General features: G+C 43.5%; 1 protein-coding gene across 1 annotated transcript in view; it reads right to left on the bottom strand.

Moving 5' to 3' along the window:
- The window catches only part of PROX1 (prospero homeobox 1), a 49,204-nt gene extending 35,006 nt beyond the window's left edge, over positions 1-14,198 (bottom strand). The window contains exons 1-2 of the mRNA XM_060142135.1: positions 13,834-14,198; positions 4,076-5,867 (exon numbers count right to left, since the gene is read on the bottom strand). Of these exons, the coding sequence (XP_059998118.1) occupies positions 4,076-5,800 (1,725 nt within the window). The 5' untranslated portion in view covers positions 5,801-5,867; positions 13,834-14,198. The remainder of the gene's footprint in view (positions 1-4,075; positions 5,868-13,833) is intronic.
- Positions 14,199-17,914: the final 3,716 nt, after the last annotated feature.

Genomic DNA, 17,914 nt, shown 5'->3' with positions numbered 1-17,914 from the left:
AAGTAGGGTACTGCAGCTGAACCTAAAATGGTGTGCAAACAACCTGAGAATTTAAGTGTTGTCTGTTTACCAAGCACAATATAACTTCACCTAAACAGCAGCCGCGGGAGAAGCAGCAGAGGCAGCAAAAAGGCAAATGGGAGAATAATAGGTTGTGAAGGCTGCAGGAAGAAAACTCTTTTTTTCCCAACTGAACCCTGAATTGTGACTAGAGGTTTTACATGCTGCAGTTCCAACCAAATGGATCGGGACCACTTGCTTACAATTTCTAAAGCGCTTTGAAACCCGGAGAATTTTAGCTTGCTCCTTAGGCTCTGATTTGCTATGTTTCTAGTTTTCCTCCCTTAGAATCCTTAAATGGGGAGAAAAGATCTAAACCCTCACATTTAATTAAAGGGATAGAGCAAGTTGTTGCTCCACAAAGGAGTTTAACATAATCGGTGGGATGTGTAGTTTATGGATATATATTTTTTTAATTTACTTAGTCCATAATTGGGGGGAGGGGGAAGGGGAATCCAGAGTCTTCCAATCTTTAATATACATGTTTCGCTACAGCTAATACACCTAACAGAATTCCTATGGCCCCGCACCACTTCCAAAGATGTAAAACATCAACTTCTATGGATTAATTCCCATTTTAGAAATTCATTTTTAACTCAGGTTTTCTAGATGGATTTTAGTTTCAAATTATTAAATCATTTTCCTTTTTGAACTTCACGTGTTTTTTAACCTTCTCCCTAAAAGTCGAATAGGGAAAGCTGACTGTCACGGAGAAGAGGTTCAGTTTCTTCCCTTGCATGTCTTAAGTGCTTAGAACACCGCTCTTGTGCTCTAATTGGGTGCATGCAAATGTTTGAGGCCCGAACAAGGCTATTTTTCTTGGGATGCAAAGAGGATGAATGACAAGGAACATCAGGAGGAAAAACAACTGGCTGGCTGTTTCTTTTGGAATTTGAATAAAATTCAATATTTGATTAAATAGATTCATTTGCAAAGATACTGAACACAGTTTTTATATCCAAGATGTGACCTTCTGGTGCAGGTTCACTGACATTCAGTTTACCATGCACACACATTCACTAGTTCCTTTCTATTAGAAGGGGTAACAAGGTAGTGTGCTCTATTACGTACAACATATATGCCTAATGTGCTGAACTCAGAATGGATTTATCCGATAAGCTGGTGTTCTTAATAGTTCTTATCTTGGCTACTTTGTTCAGGGAAACAGATGATGTCTTTTGCGGTGGGAAAGAATTGTTCCTTAAGAATTCAATTATTCATTACAGTTTGGAAAGCCATGGACTAAAAATAAAAACAATAATGACAGTCATGAAGGTACCATTTCATCCCATTTCTCCTAATTTCTATTGATCTTTTCTAAGAGTAACTGCAGAACAGGTTCACATATGGCCTTGTCTACCTAAACTGAAGTAAGATGACTTGCTGTTATCTTACTTCAGTAAGATAACCAGAATCTCTGGTTCCCAGAGGTTTCTTTAAACTAAAAGCTTGAGAATTTTGCCTAGACACCATCAGGTAAGTCAAGGGGAGAACTCATCGCCATACAAGGATGGAGACAGGAGAAAAGCAGACCCAACCTCTCAGCAAACACTCAGATCCTCACTGGCTTCAGAACTGTGTGAACTCTAGAAAAGGATGCTTGCCTATCTTCTTCCTGAGAAATAATACAGCAAAGAGATAAACGGCTAAAAGGGCGAGATCATAGAAGGGAAAAGAGAAAGAAACAGAGGCTGGAAGGCCGGCATATGGGAAATGTAATCATTCATTGCAGCAAGAGGCCAAAATTATTTAGCTACACAAAATAAACAACTCCAGGTGTAAGCAACTAACATTTCATATGAATACAGGTGTTTCCAAACCGTTGCTGTTGAGCAGAATCTTCTATGGTAAGACAGAGGTGAAGTTATTCCTCTGAAGAAGAAGCAACTAAATTCTCTTTAAAGTCTTTGATATGTATAGAAAGAAAAGGAAGTTCTTTCTATTCAAATCCTCAAAATTCCTCAGGGGATTTAGAGAGGGTGAGACAGTGAGCATAGTCAACACTTAGAGCGATCTAAAGATTTTTTTCTTAGAAGACCCAACTTATTAAAAAAAAAAAAGCACAGGCATAATTATCTGGATACGGTGACAAGTCTAAAAAAAAAAAAAACAAAACAAAACCAGAAACTGGAATCTTGAGTTAAAGAGTTTAGTATGGCCTTATAAGACTTTGAAACCTGGCTTCAAATATTCATCCAAATGGGCACGTCCCTTTCCTGTGTGTGTGCGCACACACGCGCACAAGTGTGAGAGAGAGAAACAACCCACCATCACTACCACTGGCTTCAAAATGAAGTAAGGGATCTCTGAGGAGCAATGGGGTCTAGCCCTGGACATGAGCCTGGTATGAACCCCAGAAGGTGCTCTCCTGCAGAGGGTAAAAAAAAAAAACGTTCAAGGTCTGTGTCTATGTACTTTGCCTTTCTCATCACCAACAGCTATAGTCCAATTGGACCAATGTTTATTGCCTGCTTATGATGTGTAAGGCATGGTGCCTGGCGCAGCTTTGATTCATGACTGGTGGATTAAACTTTAGAGCTCTGAAAGTCAGAAGTTAAATCAGCAACCAAACCAACACTCGATTTCTATTTACATCTTAAGTCCTCAAATGTTTCTCTCAAGACGTCATTCTCCTCTTCCTCTCTATGGAAAGAGACAATGTGCTTAACTACCCAAGTGTGTCTCATACTTGTGGCTCCCATTCACCTTATCAGAAATCTTCACTGTTATCCTGAGCTGGCTGGAAGGAGATGAACTTCATATCAAGGAAAACACATTTCCACCATAGCTGGGACTTTGCACTTACACGGCAGCCTCTGGAGTAGGGTTAGATATGAAAATGTCAATCTCTAGCATCAAGACGATTGCTCAAAACCCTTAATTTAGCAACAGCCAACTTAATTGCTAAATTTCATATCCATCTGGCAATTTATAGAAAAGAAATGTCTCTAGTTGCCCCCCAATGCTACTATTCTACTCCCCCAAAACATCAACCACCACAAGATTTTAAAAAATTTACTGAAAGGACCAATTTACAGAGAAAAAAATCGTGAGTTAAAAATAGCTAGAGTTCAGGACAGGTCTAATAAAAAAATATAACTGGCATCTCTACATAAAAGTCAGGTTCAAAATATAAAAGAGACATAAAAGAGGCATTTTTAAAGTCGAATACGGCTGAGTTTTATATTTAATTGTGCTCTCTCGCTTTCCAAAATAATTTGCTTTGTGTATGTTAGGACAAAAGATTTCTGTGTATGGCTGAACAGAGGTTAATCATGCATAGAGGCAGCTGCACCAGACCCAAAGAACAGACCTTGGGTGAACGGGAGAGAGATGGATACCGTCTGAATAAATCAGTACCTGTATATTTCCTTTAAAACAAACAAACAAACAAAAGAACACACCTCACTTAAAGAATAAGGAGAGTCTCTAACTCCCTATCCACAACCATCTTTCTCCCACTGCAGCCTCCCATCAGTAGACTGTTCCTCATAAGATTTAATCAGGCCTTCTTTAAACAGACCAGGAGCCTTATAGATTAACTAAAGGGAGAATTCTTCTTACGGAGTCTTAGGGATCTGAAAACTGATTTTTCTCTCTTTATTCTGCTATGAAACTTACATTAAAATAAAACCTGATAGAATTCAATATTACAATGAGATTTTTTTTTTTCCACCTCTAAATCTACTCTTGGGGAAAAAAAAAAAGGATTAGAAGATAATACCGGAAGAAACAGCAGAAAAAACCCTGCTGCAAAAGCACAAATTAAATACTACCACTTTAGGGCAATTAACAACTTGTGAAAGTTACAAAAATGTTGGTTTCCTGTGAAGCTTTTGTGCAACCAGAAGTGCCTCACGCCTGCTGATAAAAGCCTATTACTCGGAAGAAGAGGAAAGACTGCATTCTTAAGAAGATAGTCATCTACATCATTCTAAATAATGTGTAAACCTGACCTTCTGGGAAACCTTTTTGGTTTGGGCTTGTTTTCCTTGGGGGGCAAATGAAAGGATATTGCACTTCCCGAATAAGGTGAGATTTCGGACATGTCTTGAAGATCGCCACACTCGGATTTGATGAGAGACAAGGAGAGCCCTTCTGCGGTGCTGGGTGGATGTGCTGGTGAACAAGGATGGTGGCTCAGGTGGTGGGATGACATCTTGGTCCTCAGACTCGTGGTCTCCCTAGTTAAGTCTAAGGATTCAGGAGAGGCTCTGTCTTTTCCCGAGAAGGAGCCGGAGGGAGCACCTAATGGACTCTGAAACGGGTAGGCCATCAAGGGGAGGGGAAAGGGGTGGCGGAAGGTGGACGTGGTAAAGCCTGCGGTGGCCGACAGAGGCGACTGGTGCAGGGGCTGGTGGTGACCGCCGGCAGGGGGGCCGGAGGCAGACTGGTCAGATGAGTTTTTGCGGACCACCAGGGGCAGTGCTTCTGTCTGGTCTGTGGAACTGGGCATCTGCACATTGCCAAAGGTGTCCAGGGGGTTCGGAATGATGACATCGCCAAAGCACTGCAGGCGCTGGTTGGCGGTGTGGAAATTGTGGTTCTCCCCGTTGACTGCAAATCTGGCCTGGGGGATCTGGAGCGGCGGAAAGACCTGAGGAACCTGGCGAGAGGGTTTGGCGGAGAAGACTTTGACCACAGTGTCCACAACTTGCGACATGGCAGTGTTCAGTTCTTGTTTCAAGGTCTCGGCCAAATGTTTGCCTTCGGGTTGTAAGGAGTTTGGCCCGTGGTCTCTTTCTTTGTTGTTGCCTTCTCGCTTCGGCTTGTTTTCGGCCATTTCCTGCTCCCGGATCAGGGCCCGGGCTCGGTCGATGAACTGCCCCGGGTCCAGCTCGCACATCTCATTGTCTGACCTCCCCACGGAGTCCTGGGCCCTGGCATCCAGGATCTCCGAGCGCATGCTGTCTTCAGACAGGTTACCGTCTTCATCATTTTCAGAATCAGTGCTGTCATAGATCTGGTAGAACTTTTCCTGCAGCTGGCGCAGCTGTTTCTGCATGTCCTCCAGCTGCTGTTTCAGCTGTCGGCGCTCCTCTCGCTTCTGTTCTTTGCGGGCTGAAACCAGCTGCTGGAAACTCTGTTGCTGCTGCTGGGGCAGCTTCTGCTTGCGTTTGTTTTCTCGGTAACTTTCTCGGGGACTCACAGACTGCGGGGCCATATCTCTTTCATTTTCATTGCCCCGTAATGCCACACTGGGGGAATGGCTCATACCCCGGATTATATTCTCAACCCGGGCGCGCTTTGCTCTCAGGTGCTCGTCACATAAGCGATCCATATCAAACTGGCTCATAGTAGGCCTGCCAAAAGGGGAAAGACACTCTGGGGGGCTGTCTCTTGAAGAGTTGCTGCATATATCCTCCTGATGTACTTCGGAGCCTGTACTAGAGAGACCGCTGGCTTGGAAACTGGGCTCCGTGCCACCATTTTTGTTCATGTTATTTTTCAACAGCTGGGAAATTATGGTTGCTCCTGGAAAAGGCATCATGGCATCTTCATATGAGTTCGCCCTCTTCAGCAGCTTGCGGAGTACATTTGACTTTTCCCCATCTGCATGCTGCACCACTGAATACTCAACATCCTGCTCGGAACCTTGGGGATTCATGGCACTAAAAAACGTCGCTCTTGCCTTAGCAAAAAATGCAGATGCTGTCCCTACCGTCCTTTTCACTCCAATGTCAACTCTTCTCCTCTTGGTTTGCCGGCTTAAGAGGGCTGTGCTGTCATGGTCAGGCATCACTGGACAGTTATTGTGCCATCTTGAAAAGCTCGTCAGCTGGGCACAGCTCAAGAATCCTGGGACCCTGGCCAACAGAACAAAAGGACTGATGAATCATTTTCTTTAAATTTCTCCAAATTTCCTGACCTCAATCCTGAATCAAATGCAAAATGCATAGTCTCTGGGATTTATGGCACATTACAATTATTGCAATTTATTATGCACTCTGCTTGAAATGAAACATTTTTAAATATTTCTGCTCCACTGGTTTAAGATGGATTAAGATTAAAAAAAAAAAAAAAGCAAAAACTGCTTAAGCACCAGTAATATGATTCTCTTTCACAAATGCCTAAAATGATACTGTTTATCTTCAGAAGAAACAGTAGATTATAAGAACACAGCCTCTGACAACCAATTGATTAAATTTTGGGCACTGAGATTCATATTACAAAAGAAGATAAAAGTGGTCTATACTTAAGAAATAAGGTTACATTTTGAGGATGCGTGAAATTTGGATGAAAAATTCCATTTCTGCGATAAAATTATTGTGGCTTTAATGCGATTAAGGGGAAAAAATGACTCTAAAAATGCAAATATTTCACACACACCCTTTATTACTGAATTTTAAAACATTTTTGTCATATGTGAAATGGGGAGGAGAACACTCCCACCAGCATCTTTCCAACATAAATGGCCAATTTAGCATGGAAATAAGTGCACAAATACTCATTCTACAAGTCTGCTTATTTAGCACAGATATGTGCTTTTTATTACTAAAATCACATTTGAAGACGGTATCTGTTGCTGGATTTTAATGTAAGTATGAGAATATTTATAAATTTTCAAGATGTCATTTTTGATGACTTCAATTATTATAAAGTTGGACTCAGTGCAGAAGAAGGACATTGTCACATTTTAGAAATCAATCTGTGGAACAATAAATTGAGTTAGGCAAGGATAAATACATCTTCAGTGCTAGTTTTTTTTTCTATAATCTGCCAAAATAATACTTCAAACGCCTAAAGAAGCTCTTTAACATACACCATTTGTGAATCTTATTTCTTGTGCCAAATTAAAGGATGAGAAAAACACAGGCGGAAGAAAAAGACTGAAGGAAGATATATAAAGAAGAAAGAAAATAACATCAATTAAATATGTGAGAAAGGGAAATACCGTCTCTGTATATGAACTTCCATTGTTTCTTGGGAACACAATATAAAAAGGCACTAGCATGACATTTTTTGTGACGTTAACCAGTGATGCTAACCCCAAATTTTGTATAAATGTTAAGATGTCGCATCTTTTTGCTTACAATGAACGTTTTATGAAGAAAATGAAAAATTTTTTTCACACAGGGTTTATCTAATATTAAACTTCACGTTTGCTTAACAGAGCACATCTTCACAATAACAGGGTCTATTGCCAAAGGCAGCGTGCAGAGTGCTTGGAACAGCTCCCATCTCTTTCGGTTCACCTGTAAAAACATCTACGTGCTCCCTAGGACTGCATCTGTGGCTAGTTTTAAAGAATGACTATCCATGCAAATAGGCATAATTTCAGCATGAAATAACCTGTAAAAATCAAGAAAATGCTCAATGCTTAGATGGCAATGTGTATTTTTTTAAGCGACAAAGATTTCATCATGTAGCCCTTGTTCTCAGTTTTTATATGAAGATAATACATTTAAATAAAGGCTGTATCAGAGTGTCAAGAAAGCAACATGATGCTTTTTTGTATGTTTTTTTGGATGCTTGAGGGTAAAATACTTTTTTGTGTGCCTCAGGATAAAATTTCCTGAACTTGGAATGGAAACAGATCTTGATAACTTCAATGTATAGGGTTCAAAACTGAATTCAAGATGATTGTGACCCCTCACACATTAATAAATGAAATTGGTTTCAGGAATACAAAAATGCAATGGCAAATATTTCACTAACATGTTAGATCTGATAAATCAGGTGCAGCTGTCAGGTGAGAGAAAGAAAAAAGGGGAGACAGAGACAAACAAGAGAAAAGATGAATTATTTTAAAGCTCAGAAAGACTTGCATATTGAAGTGGGATGTCTTTGCGAGGAGGACTTTGTGTGTGTAGATCAGCTTTTCAAAAATAGAGTTTATTGCCATTCTTTAAAAATTTTACCTCTTGTCTTTTTGGGTGCAAATCATTTTCTCTTTAATATCACCTGAAAAGCACATAGATCACCAATCAAAATGTTGAACAAACTTTCTGCAGTATTTTCTTCCCCTGTTCCTCTTAACATCCAATCTGGGTTTTCCCCCTACCCATCCTTGCTACAGGAAGAGCATCTCCGCAACAGAGGCTCAGAAACAACACGCTGGTGTAAGAGATGAGCACAAGGTCATCCCCAGCCATCCTTCCCTTCCCAGCTGCCATTTACCTCTGCGTCAACTGCACTTCCTCTCATCTAGCCTAGGTATCAACAGCTGCATCCCTACCTCATGCCTGAGCCAAGGGGAAGGCTGTGCTCTTCCTAAGGTGGAAAGAAATCACATTCTCATCTTCAGTGGAGAATACATGTTAATTAAACGTGCTTGTTGGGTCTTTTAAGAAGAAAATATCCTGTAACTTCCTTCAACTTCACCGAACGAAACTGATTTTTGCAATTTTCTCTCAACTGGTCAGCATTCTTGGATTAAATAATGATTTGTTTCTGTTTGGGGCTAAGAACATTTAAATATTTTGGGGTCTTATTGTAAAATGTACAGCTGAGACATAACAATCAGGACAAAACAAATGAGAAAACTAGGAACAATTATATAATCCAGCAAGACAAGGCATTATATTAGTAGGCGTGAATAAATAGATCTCTATGTATAGCTTTGACCTAAACTCAGAAATAAAGGTATAGTAGTCATACACATTGGGATTATAACCCATGAAGGCTATAGGCAAGATTAAATAATTATAACTGGTGGACTGTAGTACTTTATTAGCATCATGTTTCACAAACAAGATATATATATATATATATATATATATGAATATTTTACCACATAAGAAAATGCATTGTTAAATGACTATAATGTAAATTAAATCACTTGAAAACACTTTCAAAGGTGCTTCCATGATTTCCCAATTCAGAATTTAGAGACTGCTATGCAATTAATTTATCACTGATATCATCCTGTCCATTAAGATTTTTAAAAATTCCTTTATTTCTCAATATATGTACTAAGCCATATGTTTCAACTACAATTATTACTGATTCTTATTATGTTTTAATTTTTATATTAATTTTGAGTTTAACCCAGCGATATGAACCTTTTGATCAGCACTGGTGAACATCAGTATCAGCAAGTATGCAGAAAAATACTGACGTAGCATTTGAACCCAAATGTATTATCGATTGGATACACATATTCTATTCCTGTAAACTCCTCTGTAATTAATATGAAAATCTACATAGAATATTTTTATTATTAAATATTGTGTCGTACCACTTGGCATCTAACTACATAAACACTTTAATAATTCCTATATGAAGGGTATCTTAACATTAGCAGATTCCTCCCAGAAAAAGGTAAGAACGTTCAACTATGATCAAGTCAGATTTTAACTACTCCAAAAGATTCTTCATTAAAATCTGAATTATCTGGAGAATGTCAGATAATTTAACATGGAGAATCCTAAGGAAGCTGATGACAACGTTAGTAGAAAAGAATTTTCAGGGAAGCATTTCAAAGGAACACTGCAGTGTGAAGTAGAAAGTGCTGAAGTGTTCTGCTTTAATAAAGAAGTTATTTGGGGAAGGGGATGCAACTTTTATGCCTCAATCTGGAGTCCAGATTCTAGACAAAGAAGTGATCACTCTGATTATTACTCAGATAGTTCAGTCAAATCTTTCATGAGAAGGGGAAGGGTAAGGTTGGCATGGTTTCCTGCTTGGATGATTTAGACTATCTGTTGATAAAATGATTTGAAGAAATTGTTCAAGCCTACACTTTACTTCTTTTAGAAAACAACCTTTGAGTGGGCCTCTGATCTACTTGGGTCAAGCCGCTTATGAAACTGCAAGTGGAAGAACACTAACAAAGAACCTTGTAAATCCATCTGGAAATCAGTAATTCAAGGGGGGCAATCAGATGATTTGATTTAGGTACTCCCCCACCCCTGCCCTTTACCAAGCTGTCCCCTTCACTGTATTTAAGAGTTCATTTCTGCTAATTAGCAACTTTTCCTTTGGAGATGTTTCTGCTCACTATCAGGCTAAGAAAGTCTTTGATGTTTATTGTGAGGAATCCACTTGACATTAGTTAATACTTAAATTAACTAACATTGTATTGTCAAAATCTTATATCAGGTTTAAACTTTCCTATGATAATAGAGATCTCAAATCAGAACCATTTTATCTTAAATTCCTCCATTCTATCAAAAATTTCATACATTTTTCACCTGCAAGATGAACACAGAGTATTTTCTGAGACATGCCTAAAATATTAAAAAGTAATAAGTCACCAAATTTGTAAATAAAAGAGAGTGAGAAATAACTTCAAGAGGAAACACTTACATTTATTTTTTTTCTGAAGAGAACTGAAATACTCTAAATGTCCTTTGAAGCTTTCGAATACACCAGGCAATAAGGTTTTAGAAATTCCTTATGTATATGTCCTTTCCAGTTTATACAGATACTTAATTAGAACCCAGTAATAATATATCATGCACAATCCATCTTCATATTATAAAATCAGTAACATTTTATAATCTTTTGTTAATCTTGAACCTAAATATTCCTTATATTTACAGTTGCAAATGCAAAACAATGCCTCTAAGAAATTCATGAAAAAAGGCCTATTTCATTTTGAACAAATAAAGAGTACACCTGGCAGCTAGGTTATGTTTTAAGATTGTAAGTGCTACTTATAGAGGAAAGATGCAAGGGAATGAATAAAGTGAGAACAAAGATGCATGTTAGGTATGCATGACTTTTTCCCCACAAGGTCTTGGTGATTAACCTAAATAGAATTCTGCACAATGGACATATAAAAATATCAATAAGTGCCAAGCACAGATAACCCTTATTAAAAATAAAGCAAATGACATATCCACAGATGACATTTTAGTGATGAAAGAACTTCAAAAGCATCCAAAGAAAGTATTAGGAGGAACTTGGATGTTTAAGTCAAAAGAATAAAATGACACATACTATCTCATTTTCATGAAACAAGGATGATCACCCAAGCCACCAAACCAACCAACAAAAACCATTCACCATCTGATCTATTTCTATGCAACTCAAGAAGCAGCCTGTTTAAAGAAAAAAAATTAAAAGGTCCGATTTTGAGAATCCATATACTGTGCTTACCCTGAATTCTCAATCGCTTCCCTCACACATGAAGCCACAGTCCTTACTTTCATCTATTTTACTATTGCAGAAACAGGTCCATGTTGTAGCACATGGACAGGTTAACCAAATTACTCCCCTTTTTCTTCTTCACCACCCACAGCCCATTTCATTTTGATAATGCTCAGAAGTTCTTGCAAGAAACTTCAGAGGACTGACTGCCTACATCTTGCATCAAATAGAAAAGCACAGTTACCTCTCACATACTTGAGATTTTCCTTCTCCATCAAAGTAATAACTAGGACATCTGGCACATGTCTGGTACAATGACAGGCTCATTCTACTTTATGAGAGTATTTAACATACGACCTGCAAGAGTTTATGCACATACCTATTCCTTCTGGGCAGGGAGAAAGCGCGCTAAAGAACATAAGCTTTAAAAACAGTAACACTTTCAAACTGACTTTGGTATTCTTGGCAGGTACACACACCATCCATGGATGTCCAAAGCGCGCACACACACACACACACACACACACACACACACACACAAGACGCTCTCACTACTCCCCCTCCCCCGAATGCCCCCAAAGACCTGGGAAATAGGCGTAAACCAGAGGGAAGCGAAGGGAAAGTCAATCTCCCTCCACCTGCTGCCTGAAGTGGGGGTACTTTCAGCTGCCTGGCAGACAGGAGCCCGAGACACAGCCTCAGCAGCAGCCTGCCAACATCCTTAAGAAAAATAAACAAACACATACCAACTTGTCCTCCACCCCCAACCAAAGGACTCACATGGCAGGGCTCAAAACATAACAACAGCGCAGTTCCCATGAGCCCGGACAATCCTATTAACCAAGGCAACCATAAACCCATAAACCTCCGCAACCCTGGAGCACACCCTGAGGTCTGGAACTGTACAGACACACACAGACACAGAGGAAATTTGCACCTGTCTTTCTTGACATAACACACCTGTCAGGCCCTGCCCATGGCGCAGCTCTCAGCTAACAGACCTTTGTCTACCTAATCCAGGAAAGGACATTATTATAATTTTTTTTTTTTTTTTGTAAAGGAGGTTATAGATGGGAGAGAAGGGGTGGGGGGGAGAACAAGAGAAGAGACTTGTAGCCTTGACTTTGAGAGCAGGCCACCCTGTGCTTGCACTGTTATTATAAGCTCAAGGAGACAACACAGACCTTCTGGGAAAAATAAAAACAAGCAGGTGAGTTCCCAGCCTTCCCCCAGGCGGAGTGGGTTCTGGATTGCCAAGAACAGAAGTTTCACACTCCAGCCTGCCTCCTTGGGCTATTTAAGACTGTCGCTCAACCCCTCCTCCCAGGTCTTCTGTCGGCCAGCCTGGAGGACTCTCAACTTCCGAAAAAAAGCTGAGAAGTGGCGGGAGACCTGTGAGTCTCTCTCCAAAGCTACTCCCCCTTTGCCTCCCTCCCGCCCCCCGCCCCCCTCACCTCGCCCCTCCAATCCATACCCTCCACCTACGTTCAGTTTTAGCAGGAGGAGTAAGTGGCTGGCACAGCAGAAGAACCAACAATTTGCTAACCTGGGCTTTGGGTAATGTCTCCCCCCAGCTTGCCCCCGTCGTCCCCCTCCTTGCCGGTTCAGGCAAGATAGCAGCTCTTCTCGCCCCCTCACTATTCTTCCCAGTAACAATCACTCTCACCTCTTCACTCCTCCCTCTCCAGCCCTCCGGAGTGGGGCAAAATTGCAGGTACCACCCAGACGAACCAAGATCAGATCGAAGCAGCCCAACCACGTCGACTGCCAGCGGTGACTGCGAGCACATCCGCTGCCCGAGAACATCCTCTACCCCCACCCGGACCTCGATCCTTCCATCCTCCCGCCGCGCTTGAGCCCCAGTCCTCCCACCACAGGACCCCTGAGGCTCCCGGTGCCACCTTACCCTACTCAACTTGACCTAGCCCTGGGTCCTGGGAGCACAGGGGAGGGGCGCCGTGCTCGTTTCCCAGGACCATCTCTCCATTGCTCCAACCCTGATTTCAACATTTCGGCTTCGACAGCGTTTTGAGAGGAAAGTAACAGAGCGCCCCCCCACACACACCTCCCTCTCCCTTCCTCCCTACTCCCTGGCCCTCTGCTGGGGTTAAAAAGGAGAAGTGAAAGGTATGCAAATGACAAGCAAATTGGAAGCTCCTGGAAGAAAGGCAGCTATAATAAACAAGACAAAGAGCAAGGACGTGGGGACTAGCCCAGGAGTTTTCACCGGGGGAGATGGGAAGGATGAGGCTGGGAGGAGAGCGGGGATCCAGACGAACAAAAAGCGACCCGGTCCCCCTCGCGGTCCTCTCTCCTGGGAAGAGAGGGCAAGAGAAAGAAGGAAAGGAAGGAAAAGCCTCCTCCCCCTCCAGAAACAGTACACAAAAGGTGACAAGATCAGCGACAAGTCCAGCACTATCAGCCTCCCCCCTCTCGCCAACACCACCCCCCAGCCACCAGCAGGAAAGAGAAAGAAAGAAAAGCCAAGCGGATCACTTACTCGTAGGAACTGGGAGAGGCGGAGCGCTGAGTTCCACTGAGGCTTCTGCTTAGAAACTGTTTAGACACTATTTTATTATGATTCATTTAAAGAACACCATTTTCTCCTGGGGAGGGTGGAAAGATGTTTACACGAGTATGAGTAATGGGAGTCTCTTTTCTTCTCATTCAAGAACAAGCCGGTACAAGTGATTCTGGAAAAGGGGAGGGGACTCGCGAGGGGGAGAAGATACTTACTCGGTGCAGAGAGCAGTGGGACCGAGCCTTTTTTGCAGGCGGAGAGAGGAAAACACGCGCGCGCACACGCACGGTGAGATCTTGCGGGTGATGAATATGATAATTGGACAAGGGACGGTGAGTCCGTGCGGGAGCGCGCGAGCGGGCCGACGGGGAGAATGAGGGGAGAGAGAGGAGAGGGTGGGCAGGGAGAGGAGAGGAGGGAAGACAAGAAGAGAGGAGAGAGAGGAAGAGAAGACGCGAGAGGAGGAGAGAGGAGAATAGGAGAAGAGAGAAGAGAAGAGAAGAGAGTAGAAGAGGGGAGAGAGGAGAGGAGAGAAGAGGAGCGAAGCGGAGAGGGAGCAGGCGGACCCGGCGAGAGCTCTTTTGCGCCGCTCTGCTTTCCCCGGCTGCAATGGTGTATTATTTCAGAGCGCTCCCTCAGCTGAGGGCTCCGCTCCACAACAAGATTTACTTTAAGACACAGCTGAAGGAAACAGGAAGACTGCACGTCACAGTCTGACTGACGTACCCGGCCCCAGCACCCAATCGCGAGGCGCCTTCGGATTCAAGGGGGGATAGCGAGGCAAGAGAACTTGGGAGGAAAAAAAATATAAAAGGGGTGGGGGTGAGGGGCTGGGAGGAGAGGAGGGGAGAGGGGCCCCGCGCTCCCCTCCCCCGCCTCCATCCCCGCCCCCACCCCCCCTCACCCGCGCGCAGCCACTGCTTGGGGGCGACCGGATCGCCGCGCCCGGGCCGGAGCGAGCCATCTGCGGGCGCTGTGCAAAGCCGGCGACCGCGCGAGCGCCGCTCAGCTCACACTCGCTCTTCCAGGACGCAGGTCTTTTTTTTTTTTTTTTTTTTTCCCCCTTCATTTCCCAGATACAGCTGATCGAGTTCGCTGAGCGACAGAGCGAGTGAGCGCTCCTCGGACAGGGGTGGAGGAAGGCACAGAAAAGTATACTGGAGAAAAAGTGGAGGTTTTAGGGGTGGGGTGGTCTAAGAGGAGGGAGTGAGGATCCTCAAAACATTCCACTTTTTAAATGATCATAACTAGTATCAGGAATACATGTCACCCTTGCTTCCTTTTAAAGGAGAGGCGGACAATAAAATACAGGTAGGTTTGGGATTAAAATAGTAGGTGTAAGAGGTTTCACACCGGCTCCGCTGCATCTGATATAAGAAGACTAGTATTGGCTGAATCCCAGTCAATCTCCCGTCAAAATTGTTAGGAAGAATATTTGTCCTTGGTTACCTCTAACAACTTTATTTGGATGGTAGGTACAGCAACCTTTACGGGAAAAAAAATGTTACAAACAGTACCACGCGATTACGCTCAGTAACTCACTCACCCCAGAATGATTAAAGAGAGAGGTTTCAAATAGGATTTACACAGTTTTGACCCCTGGGTAACAAACTTTAAAGTATACTCGGCAAGAAATTTCAAACGCTTAAATTTCGGGCTTCTAAGTCAAGCCATAGAAAATTCACTTTGGTTTGACATTTCTTGGACGAAAAATAACCAGCAAGACTTCTTTAGATAACGTGGCTCTTAAAGGGCTTCTTGGGATTTGAAAGTTGCTAATGCTAAAGCGCAAGTGCCCAGCCGCAGCTAGAATGTCTCTTTCACCGGGCACAGTAAACGGCTTTTAATAAAGCAAATGCGCTTATGACTTAAAGATCCTATAAAAGCTAGGACTTGCAAGGGCTGCGAAGCAGAAACATTCATACCTAGTCGATAAGACACTCATTTTTTGGTAGGATGGGGACAAGTATTTTTCGTGTGTCCCTTGAATTTAATCAGAGCAAAGGTTGAATCGTGTTGCGTCGTGACAACAGTGTTTGTGAAGTGTGTTACAAGTGTACTGGCCGATCATTACCACCATCTGCAACACACGCACGCACACACTTTTCCTAGGACACTTACAATCTCAGCCTCAAATTCATCAAACTGTGAAGTCAAATCTTTGAATAAGAATAGTGATGGTACTATGTTCGAGTCCATACCCTGTAGGAAACTTTTGGCACGGGACTCAAACATTGCAAAGAAGAAGAAAAAAAAAATCAGGCCGGCCCGGTTAGGTGTTGGGAATAAGAAAAAAAGACTTGCTTGAGCATCTCCAGCCTTCATTTCTCCCCTTTTGCCGCCTCCTGACACTCCTCCCACCACCCCATTACGGAAACAACACAGACCCTCACAAACACACTACTCACACTTCCAATGATCGGCTACTGTATTAAGTGTTCTGAGAAGGGACAATTTAGGCTGGGGACAGAATCTATCAACGTGCCCATTACATACAGGACGGAATAATGCTTCTGTTGGTTGGGTCCTTTCGAGGGAAGCGGGTGTACTGAGCGGGGAAATGTGGGTTCTGTGAATGAATCAAGCTACTTCCTTTCTTCTTTTTCGCCCTATTATTTTCCTTAAGTATCCCAGTATGTACATGTGAGCGCCAGCCCACAAATAAACTGGCAGGAGTAAAGGATACATGCCCTCCACACCTTAAAACCGTCTGCTCAGTTTGACATTTAAAAGGGAGGAGGGCAGGGAAGGAGGAGGGGGAGAAGGGGGAAGAAGGGAAGCTGGGAGGGAGAAAAGGTTCAGACCCTGGAAGGAAACGGCTTGAACTTTAGCCCACAAGTTTATGTCACTTGCACCTAGCGCTCGGGTGCAGTTCAGCACACACTACGCCCGGGAAGTGGCGGCGGGAAAAGTTCCCTGCGAGCCCCAGTAAGTCCTTTATCACTCCCGGGGGAAGGCAGGCCCCAGTCTTAGTCGGGGTAACCCGCTTGGCAAACAGGAAAGCTCCCCCACCCCCAGCCTCGGCGACGGAGGCTCGCGGCTTGCCAGCTCTGCCGCGGAGGTTCGCAGCCCGCATTTGGGCACAAGAGCGGCTTTTTGAAATAGCGCGCGCGACGCTGGACGCGCGAGCTCGGTCCACAGCCCAGCTCCGCGAGCTGCGTACGCGGAGCCCGGTCCTGTCCCCTAATGTCTAGGCGACGTACAGGCCAGGCTCCTGGCAACCTCTCTTGCCAGAGCTGCGGCGCTCTCCCGGGTCTCGCACCGCCCTGGAGCGAGGCGTGAGGCCCGAGCCCTCTATCTCGGGCTACTCCCGGTTTGTTTTCTGATAGGCGAGAAGCGATCAGTCAGCCCCGGAGACAAGAAGTCGCCTAGATATTAGCTCCATCTCTGAAACCAGCGGCCAAGCCTAGGGTCAGTCCCCTTCTCCGCCCCAATGCCAACACAACCCCAATAACTTAAAAGTTAACACAAGTTCTGACTGGTCTTCCAACAAACCCTATCCCTGCAAGCTACATTTACTTATTTATCTGAAGGGTGATCTGTGCGTTCTTAGTCAAACTCTTGCACTTGTCACTTATGCCTCTGGTTCTGGGTTAAACACACTTCGCCTTGACATTTTCTCGGTGTATTTTACCCCTCCGGTTCTTTCTTAAAGCCAGTAGGTGGGGGTAGGAGAGAAGACTGCATATAAGTAATTTAAAACCTTACAAACAACCGTCAGCAGATCTTAAACAAACCAATTCTGGGAATTTCAACTAGACCAGTTGAGAGACAAACGTGGATGTTTATTTCAGGAGAAGGATGCTGGAGATCCAGCCTGGACACACACACAACACCATCCACCACTCACCACCACCACCACCCTGAAAAGAGGAAGAGAAAGAAATAAAAAACAGCTCTAGGGTGCAGGCCGGCCTTCTTCAGGCTGTCTAGAGGCAGACTGACTGCCTGCCGTATTCTCCCTCTCTCTCTCTCTCTCTCAATCCCTATGCCCAGTGTGACGCCAAGCCCAACCTGGATTTGTTCTGAATGGGGGGGGGAAAGTGAAATGCCACGAGATCAGTAGCAAGTAGCAGCTGCACGGTTTCTCTCCTGGGAACCCCACTGCTTAGAAGCCTCCCGAGTGATGTTTGTTTAACCAACAGCTTTCAAAGTAAACAGAAGCGAATCACTCCAAAGAAGCTGAAATATAACCCTTACAAGAATTTGGGGTAAGGGGGGTTGGCAGAAAAAAGTAATTTTTTAATTAATAAAACCCCCACCCCCAAATCGGGGCCCATCACGACGCCTAAAGGA

This window comes from Lagenorhynchus albirostris, chromosome 2 (genome assembly GCF_949774975.1).
Source record: "Lagenorhynchus albirostris chromosome 2, mLagAlb1.1, whole genome shotgun sequence".
Lineage (NCBI taxonomy): Eukaryota > Metazoa > Chordata > Mammalia > Artiodactyla > Delphinidae > Lagenorhynchus > Lagenorhynchus albirostris.
The sequence above is the reverse complement of the archived record's forward strand: the minus strand, read 5'-3'. Positions and strand labels throughout refer to the sequence as shown.